General features: G+C 35.6%; 1 protein-coding gene across 1 annotated transcript in view; it reads right to left on the bottom strand.

Annotated features, from left to right (window-relative positions):
• The window catches only part of PAPPA2 (pappalysin 2), a 158,444-nt gene that overhangs the window by 6,729 nt on the left and 129,815 nt on the right, over window positions 1–21,900 (bottom strand). The window contains exons 17-21 of the mRNA XM_058177494.1: window positions 16,446–16,614; window positions 14,626–14,758; window positions 11,589–11,698; window positions 8,422–8,493; window positions 1,149–1,247 (exon numbers count right to left, since the gene is read on the bottom strand). Coding sequence (XP_058033477.1) covers window positions 1,149–1,247; window positions 8,422–8,493; window positions 11,589–11,698; window positions 14,626–14,758; window positions 16,446–16,614 — 583 coding nt within the window. The remainder of the gene's footprint in view (window positions 1–1,148; window positions 1,248–8,421; window positions 8,494–11,588; window positions 11,699–14,625; window positions 14,759–16,445; window positions 16,615–21,900) is intronic.

Here is a 21,900-nt window from a genome sequence, read left to right as displayed (position 1 = left end):
AAAAGATAATCTGTATATACCTGGCATTCCACTCATCTTCATCCACAGCCTTATATGAAATGGGAGCTCATTCAAAGCAGTATTTGAAAGAGCTGCACTGAAAAGAGATCTATTATCACAAGGAGTAATTAAGGGAAAACCAGAGACACTTTTGTGAGCTGGTCTCTTTGTGTGCTTCAATAGTCAATAGTTTCTTTCTGTATGTGTTCTATGACTTGTAAAAGACACCCTGTGAATTCTGTTTATACTTTCTACACCAGCATCAACTTCTTTGGGACCATCACTTCAGCAACCTTGAGAGTTTGAGAGGATTTCTTTGACAAATAACACAAATGCCCTTTTTCTGGTACAATTGTGCCACATAAAATGTATCATTTATAAGGAAAGAAACTTGTCATGGCTGTTTAAAAAAAAAACAATCCAACTAACAAAAACATTCAGCTTCTTTTTCATTCATTCAACTCCTATGTAACTTCAGTTAATTTTGTGCACCAGGCCAAGCAGTTCAACATATAATTTTTACATAGACTTTCGGGGCAAGACACTACCTATAAATTTAATTTATCATATGTACTTGTGAATAAGTCCATCCATGGATAAGCGAGCTAGTTTGTTGTAGTGGTGAAGGTGCTGACCTAGAAACCAGGAGACTGGGAGTTCTAGTTCTGCCTTAGGCATGAAAGCCGCTTGGGTGACTTTGGGTCAGTCACACTCTCTCAGCTCAGTTCATCTCACAGAGTTGTTGTGGGAAAATAGGAGGAAGGGGTATTAAGTATGTTCATCATTTTGAGTTAATTGCAAAATAATAAAAGCAGGATAAAAATCTAATTAAAAAGTAAATAAATAATAGACTGAATTTTTAACTAAAATGCCATGAAAAAATGCATCACCCATGGATAAGCCTATCCACATTTTTCATGGTATTTTGGTTAAAAATTTAACACGTGGATGAGCTTGTCCATGTGTATATATGGGAAATGCAGGTAAATGTGTGTGTGTGTGTGTGTGTGTGTGTGTGTGTTATGTATTTTGTGGATAAACTGAACTTGATTTTTTGGATACTTTTTCTCATTTAAAATTCTTGGCTGATCTGCAAATGTATACGGTATATTCCTTTTTCTGTAATGGATAACTAACATATCAGTTACCTTTTTTGAGGAGACTGTGGAAGAACAACAGTCACCACCATCATACTGACAATAGGCTCGGTTGTTGATGGTATCACACCAGCCATCGGCATGGAAAGGCTATAAAGACAGAGAAAAGAAGCATTCAGTGAATGAAGAGCAACAGAGAGAATAGAATAGGATAGGATAGGATAGGATAGGATAGGATAGGATAGGATAGGATAGGATAGGATAGGATAGGATAGAATAGAATAGAATTTTTTATTGGCCAAGTGTGATTGGACACACAAGGAATTTGTCTTGGTGCATAAGTTCTAGTGTACAGAAAAGAAAAGATCATCAATAATTTTAAGGTACAACACTTAGTCATAGGGTACAAATAAGCAATCAGGAACCAATCAATATCAATATAAATCATAAGGATACAAGCAACAAAGTTACAATCATGCAGTCATAAGTGGAAAGAGATGGGTGATGGGAACAATGAGAAAATTAATAGTGCAGATTTAGTAATAGTTTGACAGTGTTGAGGGAATTATTTGTTTAGCAGAGTGATGGCATTCTTGTGTCTAGTTGTTCTAGCATCATTTTGAGGGTAGGATTTGAAACAGTTTATGTCCAGCAACCATGATATTCATATTTAAAATGTTAATGAGCGGGAAAATGGAAATTAAAAATAATGAGAGGAAAAATTAAAGGACAGAAACAATAAAGTGGGATATAAAATATGTTGAAAATCATAGGCTCTTAACTACTGCTAAGTAATATAAATTATATGGAGGGCGGAACACTTGGAATGGTAAGGAACCAGAATTCAGGTCCTTTGCATTCTGGCATGCTTGGAATTTCAGTTAGATTTTCCATCACTTAACCTGAAATAAGCCAGAATGGACTCTAAATTATAACTGATATAATTGGAATGCTATAATAAAATAGCCACTCTAAGGGCTAATATACAGCATACGTTAAATGATTCTGTTATTTTGATTTTGGAACTCTGGGTTCTAGATGAACAACATATGGAAAAGACAGAGCAAAACATTCCAGGAGAATAATTGTTAGCATTTTAAAGGTAAGGTAAAGGTTCCCCTCGCACATACATGCTAGTCGTTGCCGACTCTAGGGGGCAGTGCTCATCTCTGTTTCAAAGCCGAAGAGCCAGCGCTGTCCGAAGACGTCTCCATGGTCATGTGGCCGGCATGACTCAACGCCAAAGGCGCACGGAACGCTGTTACCTTCCCACCAAAGGTGGACCCTATTTTTTCTACTTGCATTTTTACATGCTTTCAAAACTGCTAGGTTGGCAGAAGCTGGGACAAGTAACAGGAGCTCACCCCGTTATACGGCAGCACTAGGGATTCGAACCGCTGAACTGCCAACCTTTCAATCGACAAGCTCAATGTCCTAGCCCCTAAGCCACCACATCCCCTAGCGTTTTACAAAGCAGTAATGCTTTACTACAGCTGTCTCATGTTTCTGAATTACTTTTCCCTTTTTTTTATTTAGGTAGTCCTTGATTTACAATCACAATTGAGCCCAAAATTTTTGTGGCTAATTGAGACATTTGTTAAGTGAGTTTTGCTCCATTTTATGACATTTCTTGCCACAGTTGTTAAGTGAATTGTTGCACTTGTTAAGTTAGTAACATGGTTGTGAAGTGAATCTGGCTTCCCCATTGACTTTACTTGTCAGAAGGTTGCAAAAGGGGTCACATGACCCTGGGACACTGCAGCTGTCATAAATATGAGTCAGTTGACAAATGTCTCAATTTCAATCACGTGACCATGGGGATGCAATAGTTGTAAGTGTGAAAAAGTCATGTTACTTTCTTCAGTGCCGTTGTAAATTTGAATAGGCACTAAATGAACTGTTGCAAGTCAAAGACTACCTGTTTTCATCAAATGCACAAGCAAATGGTCTCAAGCAATAACATGATAAATTTTGCTGCAGTATATGAGAATTTGTTTCTCAGTGCAAACAAGCAGGTATTGCAAATTACTTTCAACAAACAGTAACCTTTTACCCAGTTGTTTCTTTTCTCTGACCTAGGAACTACAACACATTTTCTTTCAGTTACAGAGTTTTGATTCAGGTTTACAGAATAAACGAGATGAAAGGAGGATCCTGAATTGTTGTTCAAGCAAAAAATCATTCCCAGACTTCCATAGTTTGATTTCCATCCCCTGACAAGCGTAAGAAATTTCCATCAAAACCTACAAAACATTTTCTTTGTTTCCCAATTAAAGTCCAAATAAATAAATAGCCACTCCCACACATCAATGCCAACAAAACAGCGTTTTTGAAAAAAATATAAATGAAACCCTATTTCTTTTCCAGGTTTTTAATGCCCCACAAATGATTTATATAATGTTTGTAAACAAGAAAACTATAACTTTTATGGACTTATTTGGAAGGCAAGGTTAATTTCCAATATGAAGGGATTAAATGAACCACAACATTTTTATGCTCTTATTACTACAACCTTAAAATTATTATTCGGGTAATAAGCTGTATCTAAAAATCCTTACATGCATTTCAGTAATGCCATGTAGTTTTCAAATTGATACAGATTTAGTCTATTTTATTTTCCCTTTAATTTGGCAAATGCCCAATATAATTAACTGAATAAGCGTAAGAAATCTATCTGGTTCAACATCCTAAGCAGTTTTCAATAACAATAAGACATTCAAACATTGGATGGATTGATCCAATCTGATGAAGTAAAAAAACTCCACTAAGCAATTTTACCTATTGAACTTCTTGTAGAGGTTGGGGTAAGCAACCATATAAAATCAATAACAGGCTTATTAGGATTGGATTTATGACTGGATCAGCATGTTAGTCAGTCAGCAACTAGTGTACACTTTTCTTGAGAATATTTAGAAGGCTATTTGGACAGATATTAGCTGAATTGTTTCTAGCTCTTTAGTCCTTAGGAATCTGAAGAGAGCAGTTAATGGAACTCAATAAGGAGGTTAGTACTGGATCCAATCAGTGTCAGTCTTCAAAGGTTTATCAGAATTAAGTCTTCCATTCCACCCCCAATAATTTTGCTGTTTGCTGTGCAGAAGTTGTTTGTGGATCTCAGAAGAGGTCATACTGATCACTCTGAGGAGAACCTGAGTAACTCAGATGATATCTGAGACCTCAGCCCAAGCATCTAATTAGTCTACCTGATTTTTGGGACAGAGTAAAAGATAAGAATCAGTTCTTTTTTTTTCACATTTTGGGATGGTTAGGATGGTTGTTCAGCTAAGACACTTGTTTCTAACTCTTAAAGAGGGATTCGTAGAACTTTTGAAAAAGTCGTTAGGTCTTGAAGATAAAGTATTATGTACTTCTACTCATTTGGCTTTAGCTGGGACACATTCCCAATCAAACCAAATCAAATCCGCAGATTTCAACTTAAAGCTCATATTAGTTCTTGAGGCTTTTGTTACTAGTGTCTTCTGAATCTTACTATTTATTGAAAAGTATGTATGTATGCATGTATAATAAATGCACACACAACATTAAAATGTATAGGTGTCATATAGATAACAAAGGTATATACTGTCAGGGCAGCTCTTTCCAATTGTAACATACAGTGAAACCTGGACCGGCAGAAAGTCTGAGCCAAGAAAAAATGAATTTCCTTTCATTTGTAATGCTGGAAACTATTTTGGAGACTACCTTGAATTGCAATAACAAATAATACAAAATGAAATAAAACATCTTGAAGCACTCATAATGAAGCTAAGACAGTTTGGACACATAAGGCAAAGGCAAGAGTAATTAGAGAAGACTCTGAAACTTGGCAGTCAAGGAAGAGGCTAATTCTACTGCTAATATCTTCAGTTGTTGAATCTTTGGACACGTGATTCTAAATCCCTGAATTGTGATTTAAAGTCATCAGTTATTTTAATAAAATAAATGCTTCTAAAGGACCTTGTATAACCTCCCTTTATTTTGGGGGGATGTTCAGTTAGCTTCCATATTCAGGACTTGCTGCATATTCAACTCCTGCATACTTTCTGCAAACATACATGTAAATAAGAAAATTTTGTAACAAGGATGAAACTGTTAGAGAAACTGGCTTTCTTTTCCACTGCAGTTAACTGACTGATTGTTTTGCGGAACTGAAGGAGCAAACCCACATTTGCTACTATTGGCTTAGTGTTCCTTCACCACTACACATTGAAACAGCACGTACAGATGGATCATTTTAAAAACAGATGAATTCTCCTATTTTGGATTCTTTATAAACCTATTTTCTACCTCATTTAATTTGCACTAGGCTTATAAAAGATGCATTTCCATATACTTCTAAAAGTTTCTATGCTTGATGGCCAAACAGTACATGTTATATATAACCTCTATATTCTAACTATAAGTATTAGAACCATGGTCTGTTTCTCCCTCTATTTGGTAATATCTTGAGGTAACATCACAAAGCATTGATATCTCCTCTGAATCCTACTGTGACATGACTCTAGTGTTGATTTAAAATACTTGAGTGGAACAGGAATTGGTGGCTGACTGTATTCCAACTGGTTTTGCTTTTTGTGGTAGTGTTTTCTATTTTGCACCTGATAGCAATAGCACTTAGACATATACTGCTTTACAGCTCTCTCTAAGCAGTTTACAGAGTCAGCATATTCCCCCAACAATCTGGGTCCTCATTTTACTGACCTCGGAAGGATAGAAAGCTTAATCAGCCTTGAGCCTGGTAAGACTTGAACTGCTGAACTGCTGGCAGCTGGCAGTCAGCAGAAGTAGCCTGCAGTACTGCATTCTAACCACTGTGTTACCAATAATCTGCCTACAAGAAGCATTTTACAAGTGAAAAGGAAACACAGGCAAAAATTTTCAGGGAGGTAGGAGCAGTTCCTAGATTTCTTTTAGAGAGGAACAAGGAAGAAAAGGACAAGGACTGAAGCAAGTTTTAAATTAACACATATATTTGAAATTCTTGCTCATATTTGATACACAACTCTCCATTCCAAAGTATTAAATTAGAAAAAAAAAGATGGCTTTGTAGAAATTCTGCTTTCAGCAAGGAAAAGAAAAGGAATAGAAAGCGCACTTGGCTGTTGTTTGAAAAGGCCAGTTCTAACAAGAGAAGCATGAAACAGCCATCTGTTCTTCTCATGATAGTACAAGATTAAAGTGACCTGGAGCATCTGTAATTCAAAGTTTATTACACTACCATCATTATTGCTGATGAACTTTCCAAATGCTTCCCCCCTTTTGCACCCTCCTTGTGAATTTACAAATGCTTCACTCCTCGTTACACTTAATTCCTGGCACAGAGAGTCTGAAAAAGTCAGAAAGAAAGATGAACGGCCAGAAGGGAAAAACAAAGTTTAGCTACTCTGGCATCAGACAAAGAAATTAGAGTTAGAATTAATCCAAATTACATCATAAAGTTGCCGTTTTTAAGTCTAGGAAAAGGGTCTTGCTGGACCACAACATGAAGGGCAAGTCTCCATTGTACACCAGCATCTGATTTATAGCAATTTAACTATCAAAGCATTTTTCAAAATTCGATGTTGTTTCGTGAAATATGGAGACCTCTATTACTAATCCTTTCCATAGTTTCTCTCAAAGAACTGTATTTCCCAAGATTGATGGGAAATTAGGAACAAGTATTATACACATAGAGTATATCTTCACACTTTGTGAAAAGAAGGTGCTAACTGCTTTCACTTCTCATGCTCCCATGTCCTAGGAAGTCTTTACATGCTAAATGATGAAAGAACATGGAAGAAGGCTTTTCATTCAACAATTAAAATCAGCATTAGACTTTGATCCAGAAATGACCCAAGTAAAGGCAGATAGATTATATTTTCAAAATGAAAGTAGGGTGAACTTCCAGACATGATAGCATGGGTTATACCAAATTGTACTGTGAGATTACATATTTGAACATTTACATTTAAGAATCCTATGCAGATTAAAAATCACTGCAGCAGGAAATGAACTACAGGTAGTCCTCGACTTACAACAGTTCATTTAGTGACTCTTCAAAGTTCACTACCACTGAAAAAAGTGACTCATGACCGTTTTACAACCATTACAACATCCCCATGGTCATGTGATCAAAATTCAGATGCTTTACAATTGACTTATATTTATGGCGGTTGCAGTGTCCCAGGGTCATGTGATCACGTTTTGTGACCTACTGACAAGCAAGGTCAATGGGGAAGCCAGATTCACTTAACAACCGTGTTCCTATCTTAACAGTTGTGGTGATTCACTTAACAACTGTGGCAAGAAAGGTAGTAAAATGGGGCAAGATTTACTTAGCAACAGAAATTTTAGGCTCAATGTAGTCATAAGTTGAGGACTACTTGTACACCAGAGGTCAGATTTCTTCTTCCATATGGATTACAGGAACAGTAGAAATTTGATTGATTTTCAGTCTGAAGAGGCATTATTTGTTTGAAAACCACAGAAGAGATTTCTGCTACATGGTTAGGTCAAACTCAGGGATGTAAAAAAAACCTCAACAACCATTTTGTGACTTTGACAGTTCTCCCTTCAAAGTGGGTAGTTCAACATTTGAGGCATTCATTCATTAACTCATTCTACATTTTGTAGGAATATTGAAGAGCTCTACACTACAATCTTTAATCTCTAAAGCCCTCCTGAATAGTAAAATGGATAAAGCTACCAATGACAGTTGACAGACTTTAATCAGGTCAGTTAAAAAAAATCCTCACTCTTTGGAAGTTACAACTGAGGTCTCAAAAAAACTGTTAAGAAGCCTGCTAATCAAGTTTTGATTAAACACTTTTGAGCTGTGAACCTTGAGTCCAATCTGGTGAATATCACTGAGGGCTTGGAGTTGGTCATATTAAATGGCCGGTGACCCACCACTCTGAAGCCCCTAGACTAACTGAATCCCTCACAGCGGAAAAGCCCCTCCTAATGACTACATCCTTCCTGAACTGCTTAAATTGAACTATACATAATAGGTATCTCTTCTCTCTATATGTGTATTAATTACAAAGAGTATATTGATTACAAAGGGTACATTCTCAAACATTGCAAAATGGTGACAATAATCCCAATTTACAATTGAGTTGCAATGAAAAGGACCCAGCAAATTAAAGATCCTTCTGAGTGTGGTAAAGTACATTATATACAAAACACCTAAATAAAATTAAATCTGAAAGAGATGATTAGAGACAAAGAGTGGGGGCACAGAAGCACAAGGATTTTTCCCTAAATGTCCCTTTGGCATATGATAGAGAAAGAAAGAGAGAGAGAGGAAGGTGGGGTGGAGAGAAACAGACAGAATATTTCGTACCTCACAAGAAATAATACAATGAATAGATTTTGGGTTAGGATACCATTCCAGTCTTCCAGTACACACGATACTCTGAAGAGACATAAAAAGAATTTTGCATTAGTCAGAGGACGACAGCAAGCAATCTATCGTTTTTTCAAAAAAATTATTTATGATATATATCTTATTTTACCAAAGATCTACATGCTATGCAATGCTAAAGATTTTGTGTGAATGGAATTACAAATTCTATACACAATCTCCTATATGGTAAAGAATTTTGATTCCAGATAATTTTAGGTTTTGCATCATCCTTTTTCTAAAAAAATCTTGATTTGTAAACCTTATTCAGTATTTGCATGATTATCTTTAAAAGATGTTAGTCAAAATATTTGACTTTTAAACCTATCAATCCCCACAAAACAAAGAAAATAATATTGTTCTTAGCTAACCTCAAAACATGCTTATACTTTTTGATAAGTATTGTAGAAGCATTTACATTAATTTACATCACTGCTATAATATCAAGGTTACTCTATATATAATAAATATGTCGTGAAATTCTAAACCAAGGAGGTTAAATTCCTGAGACAATAAAAAGAAACATAGCTAAAACTAGTTTACTCTAGTCACTATATCTTTCCATATTTTTCTATACTTAAAAAGCATCCTTGCTTTTACCATCTCCATTTACCTTCTGTATTGTCTTTTCTTCTTTGGAATCAACAATTATCTGTTTCTGAGGATCTCATGAACTCCTTCCAACCATAACTTTTTCAGTCTTCCTCATCTCCTCAATTTAATCCCTATTCATTTGCTCTATATGAACAATCCCTCTCAACATGCTTCCTTCAATCTGTATACCCTTCTGTATTTCATCCTCCTTCACTCAACACTAATTCATTCTTGACTATTATCTTTTCTTGTTTTGTCACATACACTTCTGAAGCATTCAGAAATGTATGTGACAAACGTACATTTCTATATGTATGTTCTGAATACAGTGAGAACAGAAACCCCGTTCTCACTGTATTCAATTTATTTCAGGGTTCCCTTGAAATGACCCAGCTTGTTTCCATATAATGAAGTGAACAAAAGTAGGCTCGCATACATAACTATTTTTGCTTCTTTGAATAAAGAATAAATACATTTAGATTACTACGTTTATAGTTGATGACTCCAGTTGGCAAATTTCAGTCTGCTTGACCCCAATCAATCTAGCCTAGGTCCCTAATCCACTTCATTGTTCTTCCTACTTCACCCTGATCTGTATGGCAGATACCTCTTGGAGACAATGATTCAACAATGCCATTAAAGTTCACAGAACATCCAGTCGACCATCAAGTCGAGGAAGAGAAATGATTTGAAAATATACAGAAGGATCAAGAAATGAACAAAAAGAATTATGTTTAGTGACAGCTCCTGGCAATGGGAATAATTTAGTTTCACAATAACAAAACCTCCTCCCTATATTATTCTCTTTTCTGTTTCCCTATTCCCAGGAGAACACTTTTATGTAGCAAGGGGTTTTCAGCTGGAAGGGAAAACATTTTTAAAAAACCAACAATAGGAGAAAATCAACTCAAGAGCATTCCACTTCAGAATTACAGACCTTAAAGGACATAGATACCTTCTTCCCCTGTTTGAACATAACCGGCAGCACAACTGCAGAATTTGTATAATACAACACACAACAGTGTCTAAAAGAATGAATCTTTGATAATCCTGAAAATTCCCATGAGGAGAAAGATAATCTTGGGTAGTAATTCAGCTCCATAACAACTCAATTTGGTTTTATTTTAAATGTTTTTAAATGCCAGCCATATTCTTCGATTTCATTTTTAGGCAAACCCAAGTTAGATGAAGCAACAGAATGATAACATCTGAGGTATTTTAGCCATTCCACTGAGAGGGATAAGAATGCAACTAGAAAAAAGCTAAACATCAGAGTCAGATATTCAGGATAACAAAACCAGGGTGTATCATGATAACTTAGAATGCAGACAGATAATCCACAGATGTTTGCAGACCATTTTTTTCCTCCCCCCACCCCCCTGGACCTATGCATTTCTTCTTCCCAGAAAGAGGTAGAAAAAATGCCAGGCAAAGACTCAACCAGAGTAACTTCCCAAGCATCAACTAAGCATGAAAGGTGTTTGATATGTCTACATTCCTTATTTAAAAATCATGATTAAGTTCTTAAAACTATATTCCAATTGTTTCCAACCATTAATGCTTCATTGTTGCCTTTTCCCACTGCGAGTCTTGTTGGATACGTGTTCCATAATAACTATCATGGGTTATAAAAAGCAATGGCTTCAAAGAACGATATTGCGAGAAGAGTTAGCATTCTATTTATTAAACTTATTTATCACATTTAGAAACTGCTGATCTCCCTCACAGGGAGGGCTGTAACATTTTGACTTCCCCATGACGACATTGTCACATTCAGATTCTATTAAAAAATTCTGTCACTAGAGCTGTTACAACACAGGTCCTGATCTATATGGCATAGGTCTTAGTTTGTTGAGATGTCATTACTCTTGCAAGTCAAAAACAGAACAACAGGATATTTATTTTATTTATTTATTAAATAATAAATGAAATGACAACGACGTTACTGGTTGTTACCTGTACTTTAAGGACAAATCTACCCTCTGCAGCTACAGCGATGTCATTTTCAAACACAAGGCCTAAATTGGACTTCTTAAAAAGACAAACAATAATTTACATTCTCCTTAGAGAAAACTGTAGCTTTAATTTTCCAGTTCACATTGTTTGCCATAATGAAATCTTCTTTTTTTAAATATTTAAATGTTAGAACCCAAAAAAAGGAGAGAAGTGAGAAGAAATATATTAAACTTCTAAGTGAGGATGGAGAAAAAGTTCGCCCCTTTAATTAGAAATCCAAGCTATAGCCAGAGGAGGAGGAGGATGACTTTTGCACATTGTAAATCTTTAAATTCTTTTCAAAATCAACTTCCATTTCTGTATTTTTTTTGCTCCTAGTCATACTCGCTCATCACGCTCATAGCTTTTCTACTGAAACTGGACTATAAGATGGAAATGTACATCAGATCACTGAAGAAATTGTGACCTTAGGTCAGCACTTTCCACAGTTCTAGGTAAGCAGACTAAAAGCTAATATATTCCACGTTCAAAGTTGTAGCACTTCCCCTTCTTTTTACCTGGACTTTAGTAGGATTCAGTCTGTGGTCCATGGTATCAGCAGTGACATTTTCAGGCAATGTCACAGGATCTCTAGGTAGAAACAAACAGGAAGCTGTGCATGAAGCTCCTGGCACAGAAAAAAAAAAGAGAAGTAGCAGATTATAATTTCCATTGAGAAATGTGTAAATGCCAAGGGCTTCCATAAGGATTTGCATGATCTCCAATTTGAGTACATAAGTACCATATTACTGCTCTGGTACTTACAAAACTTCATTCATCAACAATTATGAGAATCTTTTATTTAGAAAAACCAAGAGGAAGAGAGAGAAAGTCTAGATTGCTTGGTTTGGATTTATGTATATTCCAGGATTTAGGATGCTATTTTTCCCCCTCTTCCTCCCACAGCATAACTGCAGTTATAACTGTAACTAAAGTTGTCCCCTGCCACATTGCTCTGGTTTGGTTTGGTTTGGTTTGGTTTGGTTTTTTGCCTCCTACAATTTTTACATTTGACAATCTAGAAGAAGTAAATATTTAAGCAAAAAAAAAAACATGCAAAATGTTCTGCATTGCAAAAGTTGCACATGCACAATATTACCTCCTCACCACCACCACTCATCCTATACAATTCTGTGTGTGAATATGCTTTGTTCTTTGGAAACCCCAAATAATTTTGGCTCCAAAAGCCCCAAAAGACTTTACAAGCCTTTGGAAGCCCCCAATGAACAGGCAGCATGCTTTGGAAGTCAAAATGGAAGAGTATTGCTTTGAAATACTGATAAGCAGCAAATGACCTCTGTGACTTTTGTTTTTGAAAGGGTTTAAAGAATACTTTTAAAAAATCATGAGAGATTTATTAGATTGGCATGTTGGATTGAGATTGAAAGAAGAAATAGTTACACGGTTGCCATTTCTGGACTTTTGCTGACAAAATTTTGGTGAACGTAGCATTTTGATTTTACCTCAGTTAAAAGAGGAGCTATGAGGAGAAGACAGTTTGCTTTATTCCTTTTTTTTTTGTAGAGACAGTGATAAGCTATTAAAATTATTTTTACTAGCTGTAAAGTTAATTCTTTTTTTACTTTCCCCTTTTTTACCCCCTCGCCCCACCCCCTCGACCTTTTTGCAGTTTTCTGCTTGTAGTTTTGGTAGTTTTTATTGACTTTTACTCTTTTCATGTATAACGCTTAATAAAATTATTTGGCAAAATAAAGATTAATCTATGTACTCAGAGGACCTTCATTTCTTTGGGATGTAAGTGGTCAAGATCAAGATTCTCTGGGCCTGGTTTCCTTTTTAGGCAAAGCTCTAACCATAACTTCAACACGAAAGGCTGCAAAGCAGACATAGGAGATCATGGCACAGAAACAAAAAAGAAAAAGTTGATCTTATTCAGATAAGAACAGAGAGAAAATAAGAGATTTCTATCTATTATTGTTCTATCTGTGATTATTGTAGCACTGTTGATGTTACCTAGTTTGGGTAATGAAAGTTTTGCAATATAACAAGCAAGCTCAAAGAGCACAAAGGACCCTTCAATTAAAACTGTGCAATGACAGTATGTTCAATTAAAAGGTTTTTTTTATTTCACGGTTTGATCCAGATACATTAGCTTCATGTACAGCTCCTGATTTATATATCAATATGGAGAAGCATTTTAGATTATTCAAATTCTACAGTAATTTTAACAAGCAACCAAGAGTATTGGATATATATCAATTATATGCAGAGAATAAAATTAGCCTACATTAAAAATCCATGGTTAATCGTCTTAAAGACTATTAACTATCACAGAGTATAGATTTCAAAGCTATTTATTGCAGCTATTTATTCTTTGTCAACTTCAATTTCAGCTGTTTGAAAAATCTAGAAGCATGGCTAGAAAAATATCAACACATAATCATTAGATGGCATTACCCAGAAGTCAATCAATGTTAAGTTTAGTATGATCTTAAGATAATATTAACCCAACAGAAGTTTCTTTACATGCTTACAGCATACCCCAGATAATGTTTAAAAAGGATTGACTATTGATTTTATTATCTTGGTTACTCTTTTTTTCTTGATTCCATTAACTATATCTTTACTGACATAATGGCAAAACTGATCAATATTCTATTGGATCAAGACTTAATGATTAAACACAGAATTTCTTTCTACTTTTTTCTCCTTAGTTTTTATTTTTCTTTCTTCTTTTTGTAAACTAAATAGAGATTCATCATTTTTTATGGTTGATTTAGTGTTGGTCTTCTTTCCCAAAGTCACTTTCTGATAACTTAACAAATCACAGCAAGCTTCTCAGTTCTATTAATCTTTCCAACCTTTGTGAATAATGAATTCTTCTTCTATATCTAAGACGCTTCTGCATGTACTAATCTCCTGGAAAAGCCTCTTCAGGGATAGGAAAATGTTTTTTCATCAGCTTAATCTCAGTGAAGGAAAATTCAAAGGTTTAATACTATTTGGTTTAAAAATACAGTTTACAGTTGGGAGACATGAGTAAGGATTAGGCTGTGTACCCCTTTGCATATTATTTCATTTTTCCTTTTTAGAATTACACCAATTCTTTTTCTATCAACAACACCTTCCATTCTTTCTGGCTTCCAGGTAAATATTTAATATGAATCAAAGAGAGAAATATGTTTTTGTTGTTTGTCTTTGGGACCTACTTGTGAATACCTGAATGTTACACTGGAAAAAGAAAAATCATAAATACTTTTCTTGTTTCTATTAGGATTGCTCAGCTCTGTTTGTGTTAAAACCTCACTCATATTAAAACACTCATATGTTTAGCAAATATAAATGTCTAAGCAGAATATTTGATTTTAAAACAGCAATAGAAAGCTCAAGTAGAAAGAAAATGGAGATGGCACAAATATTTATTCAATTTATATACCACCTATCTTACAGTGACATAAAATATAAACAGTATATACCCTTAATTTAAAAAAAAATAAAAAATTGAAGCCTTAAATATAGCCTGTTCCACAGATCAGCAAACAACTTGACAGGAGAGTTTAGGTGAATGGGATGATCAGAAACTGTTTACCTTACCAATTCCATAACCTTGTTCACACTTGTATTCCACTGAATTAAGCTCCTGCGGTGGTGCACACTCTCCCTGCAGTTCTTCACATAATTTAAATTCCTCTGTCCACAAGCCATTTTTAGTGCAAAGAATGGAAAGCTGAAACATAAAAGAACCAGATTAATTCATGAGCTGTACAGAATTTAAAGTCCCTCTTTGTTACCATTTCACTATAGTCAATGTCATCCATATAGTCCATATAGGGTACATTAATGGTTATAACTTCGATGGAATCCTGTGATTCCCATTGATCTCAAGCCAATTGCAAAAATGTTGGTTCCTTTCTTTTATTCACAAAAACAGTATCCAGAGTACATTTAAGTAATTTTGTGATCTCTCCTTTTTCACAAGAGAGTTTGGCAGTCTGGACCAGTGTTCAGATGCTGATTTCAGCCATAATGTTGTCCCTTCATTTACGGATATCAGTGTGCCATGATGTTTACTGGAAGTCCCTCAAGTACTGAATGTAAGCTTTTTGAACAAGTGTTATGTATTCTTCAGTCTTCCAACACACATACTGATGTAATCCTTGGAGATTTAACATTTACTATGAATTCAAAATCAAGAAAAATAAATGTAGGCAGTCTTTTGTTTAGCGATCACAAATTGGAAATGACTTCATCACTAAGTGTAATGATTGCTAAGTGGAAAACCATGTGACTGCAACTTTTGTTTCCTCCCCAACCTTTGCAATAATTAGCAAGGGAATTAATGTATTTACATGCATTATAGAAGAAAAGATTACAAGAGATTAAGCAGGCACACAACAGGGTATACACATCAAAAGTAAGGACTGGTACTGGCAGCCATAAACACACTAGACAGATAGTTCAGTGTAGTCCCCACCCACTGTATGCCTGCATACTTTCTTGTAATCCCTTCCTCTACAATCTTTCCACTTTGGGAAGGCGGGGAGAAAAAAGCATCATGTGATCTGTGTAGGCAATCTTTCCTGTGTCTGAACTGTTTGGGATTTTTGCACACACACACACCCAGTATAGCAGTGCAATTGGAGGGGTTACAGAACAAGAAGCAATAGCAATAGCACTTAGACCTATATACTGCTTCACAGTGCTTTACAGCCCCTCTCTAAGCGGTTTACAGAGTCAGCATATTGCCCCCAACAATCTGGGTCCTAATTTTACCCATCTCGGAAGGATGGAAGGTTGAGTCATCCTTGAGCCTGGTGAGATTTGAACTGCCAAATTGCAGGCAGCTGGCAAGCAGCAGAAGTAGCCTGCAGTACTGCACTCTAACCACTGTGACACCATAGACACACAATGGGAATAGACTGGGCTGTCTGAATAGCACATTTGCAGATCGCAGCCCCAAGGATCACCTTTCAATGTGTATTCTCCATTATGGGCCTATTTACTCTCTTGTGATTATTTTCTTCCTTGCTATCTCTCTGATCTACAAGGGAAGGGGGGGGGGGGACAAAGAAAAAAACGTGCCAGGCCCAGGTCAATGTCATAAATTTGAATGGCAGTGATTAAGCAAGGACTACTGGTATTTTAAATTCATTAATGAGTAATACAATAGAATGGTTTTTTATAAGGAATTCATGGAAAGAGCAGAAACATAAATTCTGCTGGACAGGCCCAGTTGCTTATTCTCTTTTTATTATGCAATAAACCAAATTCAAGAGATGCCAGCAAGCAGGGCAAAATATGGCAATCAACTTTTGGTAAAACTGAAACTGGGGCTGCCATATGGGTCAAGATTCAACCTCACAACCCAAAGGAAACCTGGCCTATTTGCGAACTGACCATAAAGTTGTCTTTACCGTCTTACTCTGTGGACCACAGCTAAGAACACACCGACTGTCAAGCTCAAAGCCATTGGTGCAGTTGTACATCCCTTCAAAGACTGGTGGGGGTGGTTTACAAACCACAGGAATGCAGCTCCCTTCCTCCCAGAAGCCAGTTTCAAGGCAGTGGATATTCAAAAATGTTCTGGGGATTTAAGAACAAAAGAGGAAGTAGTTACATCATTGCAACTCTGTATCAAAACAGCTCCCAAAATTAAGCCAATCACAGTATTTTGTGATGACTTTTGGGATTCATATTCCAGTCTTCTGTTGATCAAATACTATAAATTACCCTGTTGAGTCCACCTTCTCCTCCTCTTTTCTACCTAGATAGCTTTCTTCAGGCAGGTAGACAAAAATATTTTAGAATCTGCATCTTGGGCCTCTTGTTAGTAAATTTTTTCCTGTGGTTTCTCTGCTTTTTTCAGCTCTGTTAAAAAATTACACAGACTCCAAGGATGTGTTCTGAACATGGCTGTTTACTTCTGGAAGACACTGCTGTACTGCCACATCATAACCATCCGAACAGCCTATTTATTTAGCACATTTTTTATTCCACACTTCATTTGCAAAGCACAGGTCTCTTCTGATAACTAAGGTTACTTTTCCACATTTGTAAGAATAAGCTCTCCAAGTAAACAGCAACTGAAGGATTTGGAACGTGTCTTTGTATTGCAGCCCTGGCTATATTTTGATGGAAAATAGAAATCAGCATGCTTATCAAACATGCATAGCACACATTTTTAGACATTTTGATATAAGTAATAGCATGCTATCATAAAGTACATGGGAGTGGCAGGAATAAGGTTAAGAACTTCTCTTGAAAAATTAACTTTGTTAATAAAATAAATAAAAGTTTATTTGCAAGGTGACCTAAGTCTTTGCCAAGAAAAGAAAAGAAAAGAGGAAGTGGATATACTAGAGATAGTTGCATGCTGGTCCTTCAGCATTCTGCAAAAAGACGAAGAAAGAAGCATGGGAAATTAGAAAGCAAAGTGAGAAAAGAAATAAAAAAGGGCAATGGAATGTGAGCAAGATACCGCAATTGTCTACTTCCTTGTGATTCATCTGAAAACATACCACAGAGAGGGAAAACAAGGATATTTAGCATGTGAAGGCATCTAAATAGCAACATAATGGAAGCACAAATTTGTGCTGGCAAAGATTTACCAGGCAGGGAGCACTGGAAGACTTTAGTACCCAAACTCAGCATTCCAAGACCCAGTCAGACTCTGTGTCAGCCAGTAAGGCTATTGTCCTAAAATCACACTGAGTTCAGGGCTCCATGATCTGTTTATGTGCTAAACAAAAAAAAAATAAAAAAATTGAAAAGCCTTTCAAAACCAGAAACTTGGGTGAAAAACAAGTTGTCTACTTTCTCTGAATTGTAGGGAAACATGTGCCTCCCCCCCCCAAAAAAAAACCTTATTGGAAGGTCATACAAGACTTTTGTGCTGTTGGTAAGAAAAATAATACACAAAATTAAGATGTCAATTATAATAGGATGTGAGAAAAAATGGTTTTAGCTCTACAAAGAGATTTGAGGCTAGCATAAAAAAAGAGAACCTGAAGCATAAACATTGTGCAAGTGTCTGGAACTGATGTAAAATTTGATGCCATAATGTAATGTTTAAATGTAATTGCAAAGGGACATCAAGTACATAGAAACATTAAAATTAAATAAGTTTTACTTCAGTGCAGCTATTTTTGGGACGGAAACTCTTAGTATGTCACTCAGAAGCACAAAACAATGTACCAGAAAAATGCTAATCTTTCATTGGCACTTTGGAAATTAGCAAACCAACCATGTCTTGTTAACTTGAATTTTATTTTCTAACAGCAAATTTTGATCCATAGTTATTTTAACAGCAGTAACCTTTATTGTGCTGAAGAATTTTACTTACAAACAACATCTGATCTGCATGATTTCTCTGAACTTGAACTCTGATACTTTTGGAAAATGTGGTTTGATTTTATTTTAAGCCAAGTATATACAGTGACTCCGACAGAGAAGTACCACACCTTAAACACTGCAATATTTGCAGAATATATTGGCATAATCAGATGTAATAAACATGCCTACCAAATCAAAATAAATTATTTTGAAGAGATACATATAATTTAGAAAACAAAACTATACACACCTGAGCATCAATTTTTTGATTTGGATCAAATCATTATTTTAGGGGGAGGAATATCAGCCTTTGAACTGTACAGATGCATGATTATTCACCCAGGAGCACATCCCGCTGTGCCCCAATGTTCCCTATAATGCAAAATAATGTTTGCTTGCCCTGCTTCAGCCTCAGGCTTCTCCAGGCTTTCATAATCTCTCCCACAAGGAAACAATTCCACTTTGCAACTTCCCTAACAAGGCCCCCTTCTCTGATTCATATTCAAATCCATTTGGAAACATACAGCCTGTTCCTGTGCCCCTTTCTCTTCATCATCCTGAAACTATACAGTTTTGGCTTGGCACAGAGGTCTCTGTGAAGTTACTCTCTCCAGCTCTTTGTCATTTTTGTGGCTTTTCTCTGAATTCTGTCCAGCATGTTAATATCTCTCTGGTAAAGAAAAGAGGTTCTGTTGCCAGAAAATAAAAATAAAAAATACAGGAACAACAACTTGTGCTGCTGAAACAATATTGCTTTACTTTATACTAAGAAAAGGGGTGGGAAAGCTGTCCGTTCACTCTCTTAGTCTTGTCAAAGTCTTATATAATGGATTACTAAGAAGGACAGCCCAGAAGCACTCTGACCTGGTGAAGGCCTGGCTATGAAGCGCTCAAAGATGATGATAAGCATCAGCTCTTTCGTGGATGTAATTAAAGCCATCTGCTCAGTGACTATATAACCATCTTCAGATAATTCCTTGAACTATAGTTTTTGAAGTGTAATAAGCAACAGTTTCTATTATTATAAAGCTAAAACTAGTATTAATAAACATGGTAGTTATTAACCATAAAATGTAAAAAGTAGGTATTGCAAGAGAAACCTACTTTTGCTTTTATTGCCTTTTAGTAATTTACACTATTAAAATAATTGATCTCTTCCTAATCCAGGCTCCACAATTTATGAACTCTCAGGACAGCTCTGCATTGAGCTCTCCAGCTTTGAATTGTCACCTGGCAGGTTCTAGAGCCTTCTTTGGATAGAAAGCAAGAAATTCCATGATTCTTGAAGCTGATGAAAGCAAGTAGCAAATGTCTTTTGCTCTAGTTGTTAATTTCATATTTTAAGATTAAAATCTACGCAATCGTCTAACTGCAAGTGTTCTTTCATGCGCTACATAATTTGTTTTATTTTTTTTAATAAAACCTTGAAACTACAGATTTATCACTGCCTCACTTTGGTATAAATAAGAATAGGAAATTAAAATAGAACATAGAAACAAATAAGTACCCGGGTTTACGCCAAATACCTGACCTTCGGACATTTCGTCGCGAACTCAAGACTCATCTTTTTATCCGCGCGGGGCTGGCTTAAATTGGGATTTTAATGTTAAATTTATTAATTTTAAACGGGGTTTTTTAGTATGGTAAATTTTAATCATTGGGCTAATTTAAATAAGTTTTTTAAATCGTATTTTAAACTTGTATATTGTATTGTCGGTTTTATTATGCCTGTACACCGCCCTGAGTCCTTCGGGAGAAGGGCGGTATAAAAATCAAATCAAATAAATAAATAAATAAATAAATAAATAAAAAGTACATAAAATCATTCCTGGCACAATTTGCCTGCTCCATTGCTTGCTGCTGATTTACCCCTTAAATTTCAGATATCCCTTCATTCCGTTTACAGATTTAGATCTTGGTATAGGACCCATGAGGTCTATTATGGATATAAAAATAAACCAGAACTATTGAGCATACCAACATCGCTCCTTAGTAGCACCCTTTTCACTAGTACCCAAGAGAAATAAACTAACTAGAAACTAACCAGAAACCAAAAATTCTTGGTTTGTCCCACTCCTTACAACTCAAAACAAAAAACATAATCTGTTTTTGGATTCTAGCTAGTTTATTGGATGTCAGATAGTTTAACTACTTCTCCTAATAAAAGAACTAAGCAATGGATCAGATAGCAGATGATAATAGATGATTAATTGTATCATGAATAATAAACACCAAATACTCAGCACATATGATTTACCATTGTATTCAATTATTCCTTCAGCTCTGAGATGTTACTGCCATTTATAAAATATAATTGTGAAAACATGTTTTTAATGAAACATGTCAAGTTTTTCTATTTAATTGTTTTTCAGCAGTTTTTTTCTAGTGGATTTTCAAAACCAGGTTTTGTGAAGACACAGGACACACTTTTATGTGAAAGATTTTGATCCTTCTGTTTTATAAAACCAATACATAAATTCCTAACGAAATCTGATTGGCAGGATCTTCAAGACAGAAAAAGGGAATTAATTCTCCACTAAATTAATTTACTGAAATTGTTATCACACGATGTAATCGTAACCACTGGCTTAGAAGGTTTTTACAAATAATAAAGAATAAATCTATCAACAATTATTACCAATTCTCTATTCTTTAGGCTAGGTGATACCAAAAGTGCCAAGACATAAAATACACAAGAAAGCAATTGCTTTGATAAATTTCTGAAGGGTATAGGATGCTGCATTCATTTCACTTTGGCAGTCCAGATTTTAAAATTCTTTAGTATGTTCGCAGCACCAAATACTAGCTGAGAAGAAATAATTTTATATTGCACTGTGAAAATTCCAAAATATATTATTGGCCACTTTAGAAATAAAATGCTTGACTAGTTGTATCTCAAGTAAAAGCAAGCAAGAGGGAGATGTGGAGTTACTAAAAAAAACCAAATTCTTTGCACCTGTGCACTGATTTATTTTGTTTCGTCTGTATGCAGCAAACACGTAGCACTATGGGGGAAATGATTTCTGTGCCCTTACATCTTAGATAGTAAACATTTCACAATGGGAGTAGAACAGAAGGCGGAGAAATTCAGCAGATAGGACTGGATAAGTTTTAAAAGTTCCATTAAGAAGTATGAAAACTAAAAAGAAACCCATTAGAAACACTTTTTCTGGAGACGCAGATGTCACCACTAGTTGACCCTGTAGTTCTTTCCTAGTGCTGTTTCCATAACAATAAAACATCAAAGAAAATAAATGGACACTGATATACGTGAGACCTTAAAATACATATTTCACTCATTATGAGAATAGCAACTAACACGCCATCAGTAGAAATGCATGAATTCATTTCCAATCTAGGATATTTTTGTTTGAGTTCACTCTTTTTTTTTTTTTGAATGAATTTACTCCACTTGATTCCAGAGGACAGAGGTCAATTCCATTCCCAACTACAATTGCCAAGAGTTTTTTTTTTAAAAATAAATTGATATGGATTTCTGAGCCAAGCACTGAGCAGCAACGCTTGGAGAAGAGCAGA

This window comes from Ahaetulla prasina, chromosome 3 (assembly GCF_028640845.1).
Source record: "Ahaetulla prasina isolate Xishuangbanna chromosome 3, ASM2864084v1, whole genome shotgun sequence".
NCBI classification, from domain to species: domain Eukaryota; kingdom Metazoa; phylum Chordata; class Lepidosauria; order Squamata; family Colubridae; genus Ahaetulla; species Ahaetulla prasina.
Note: the sequence above shows the minus strand (reverse complement) of the source record. Positions and strands in the feature narration are given on the sequence as shown.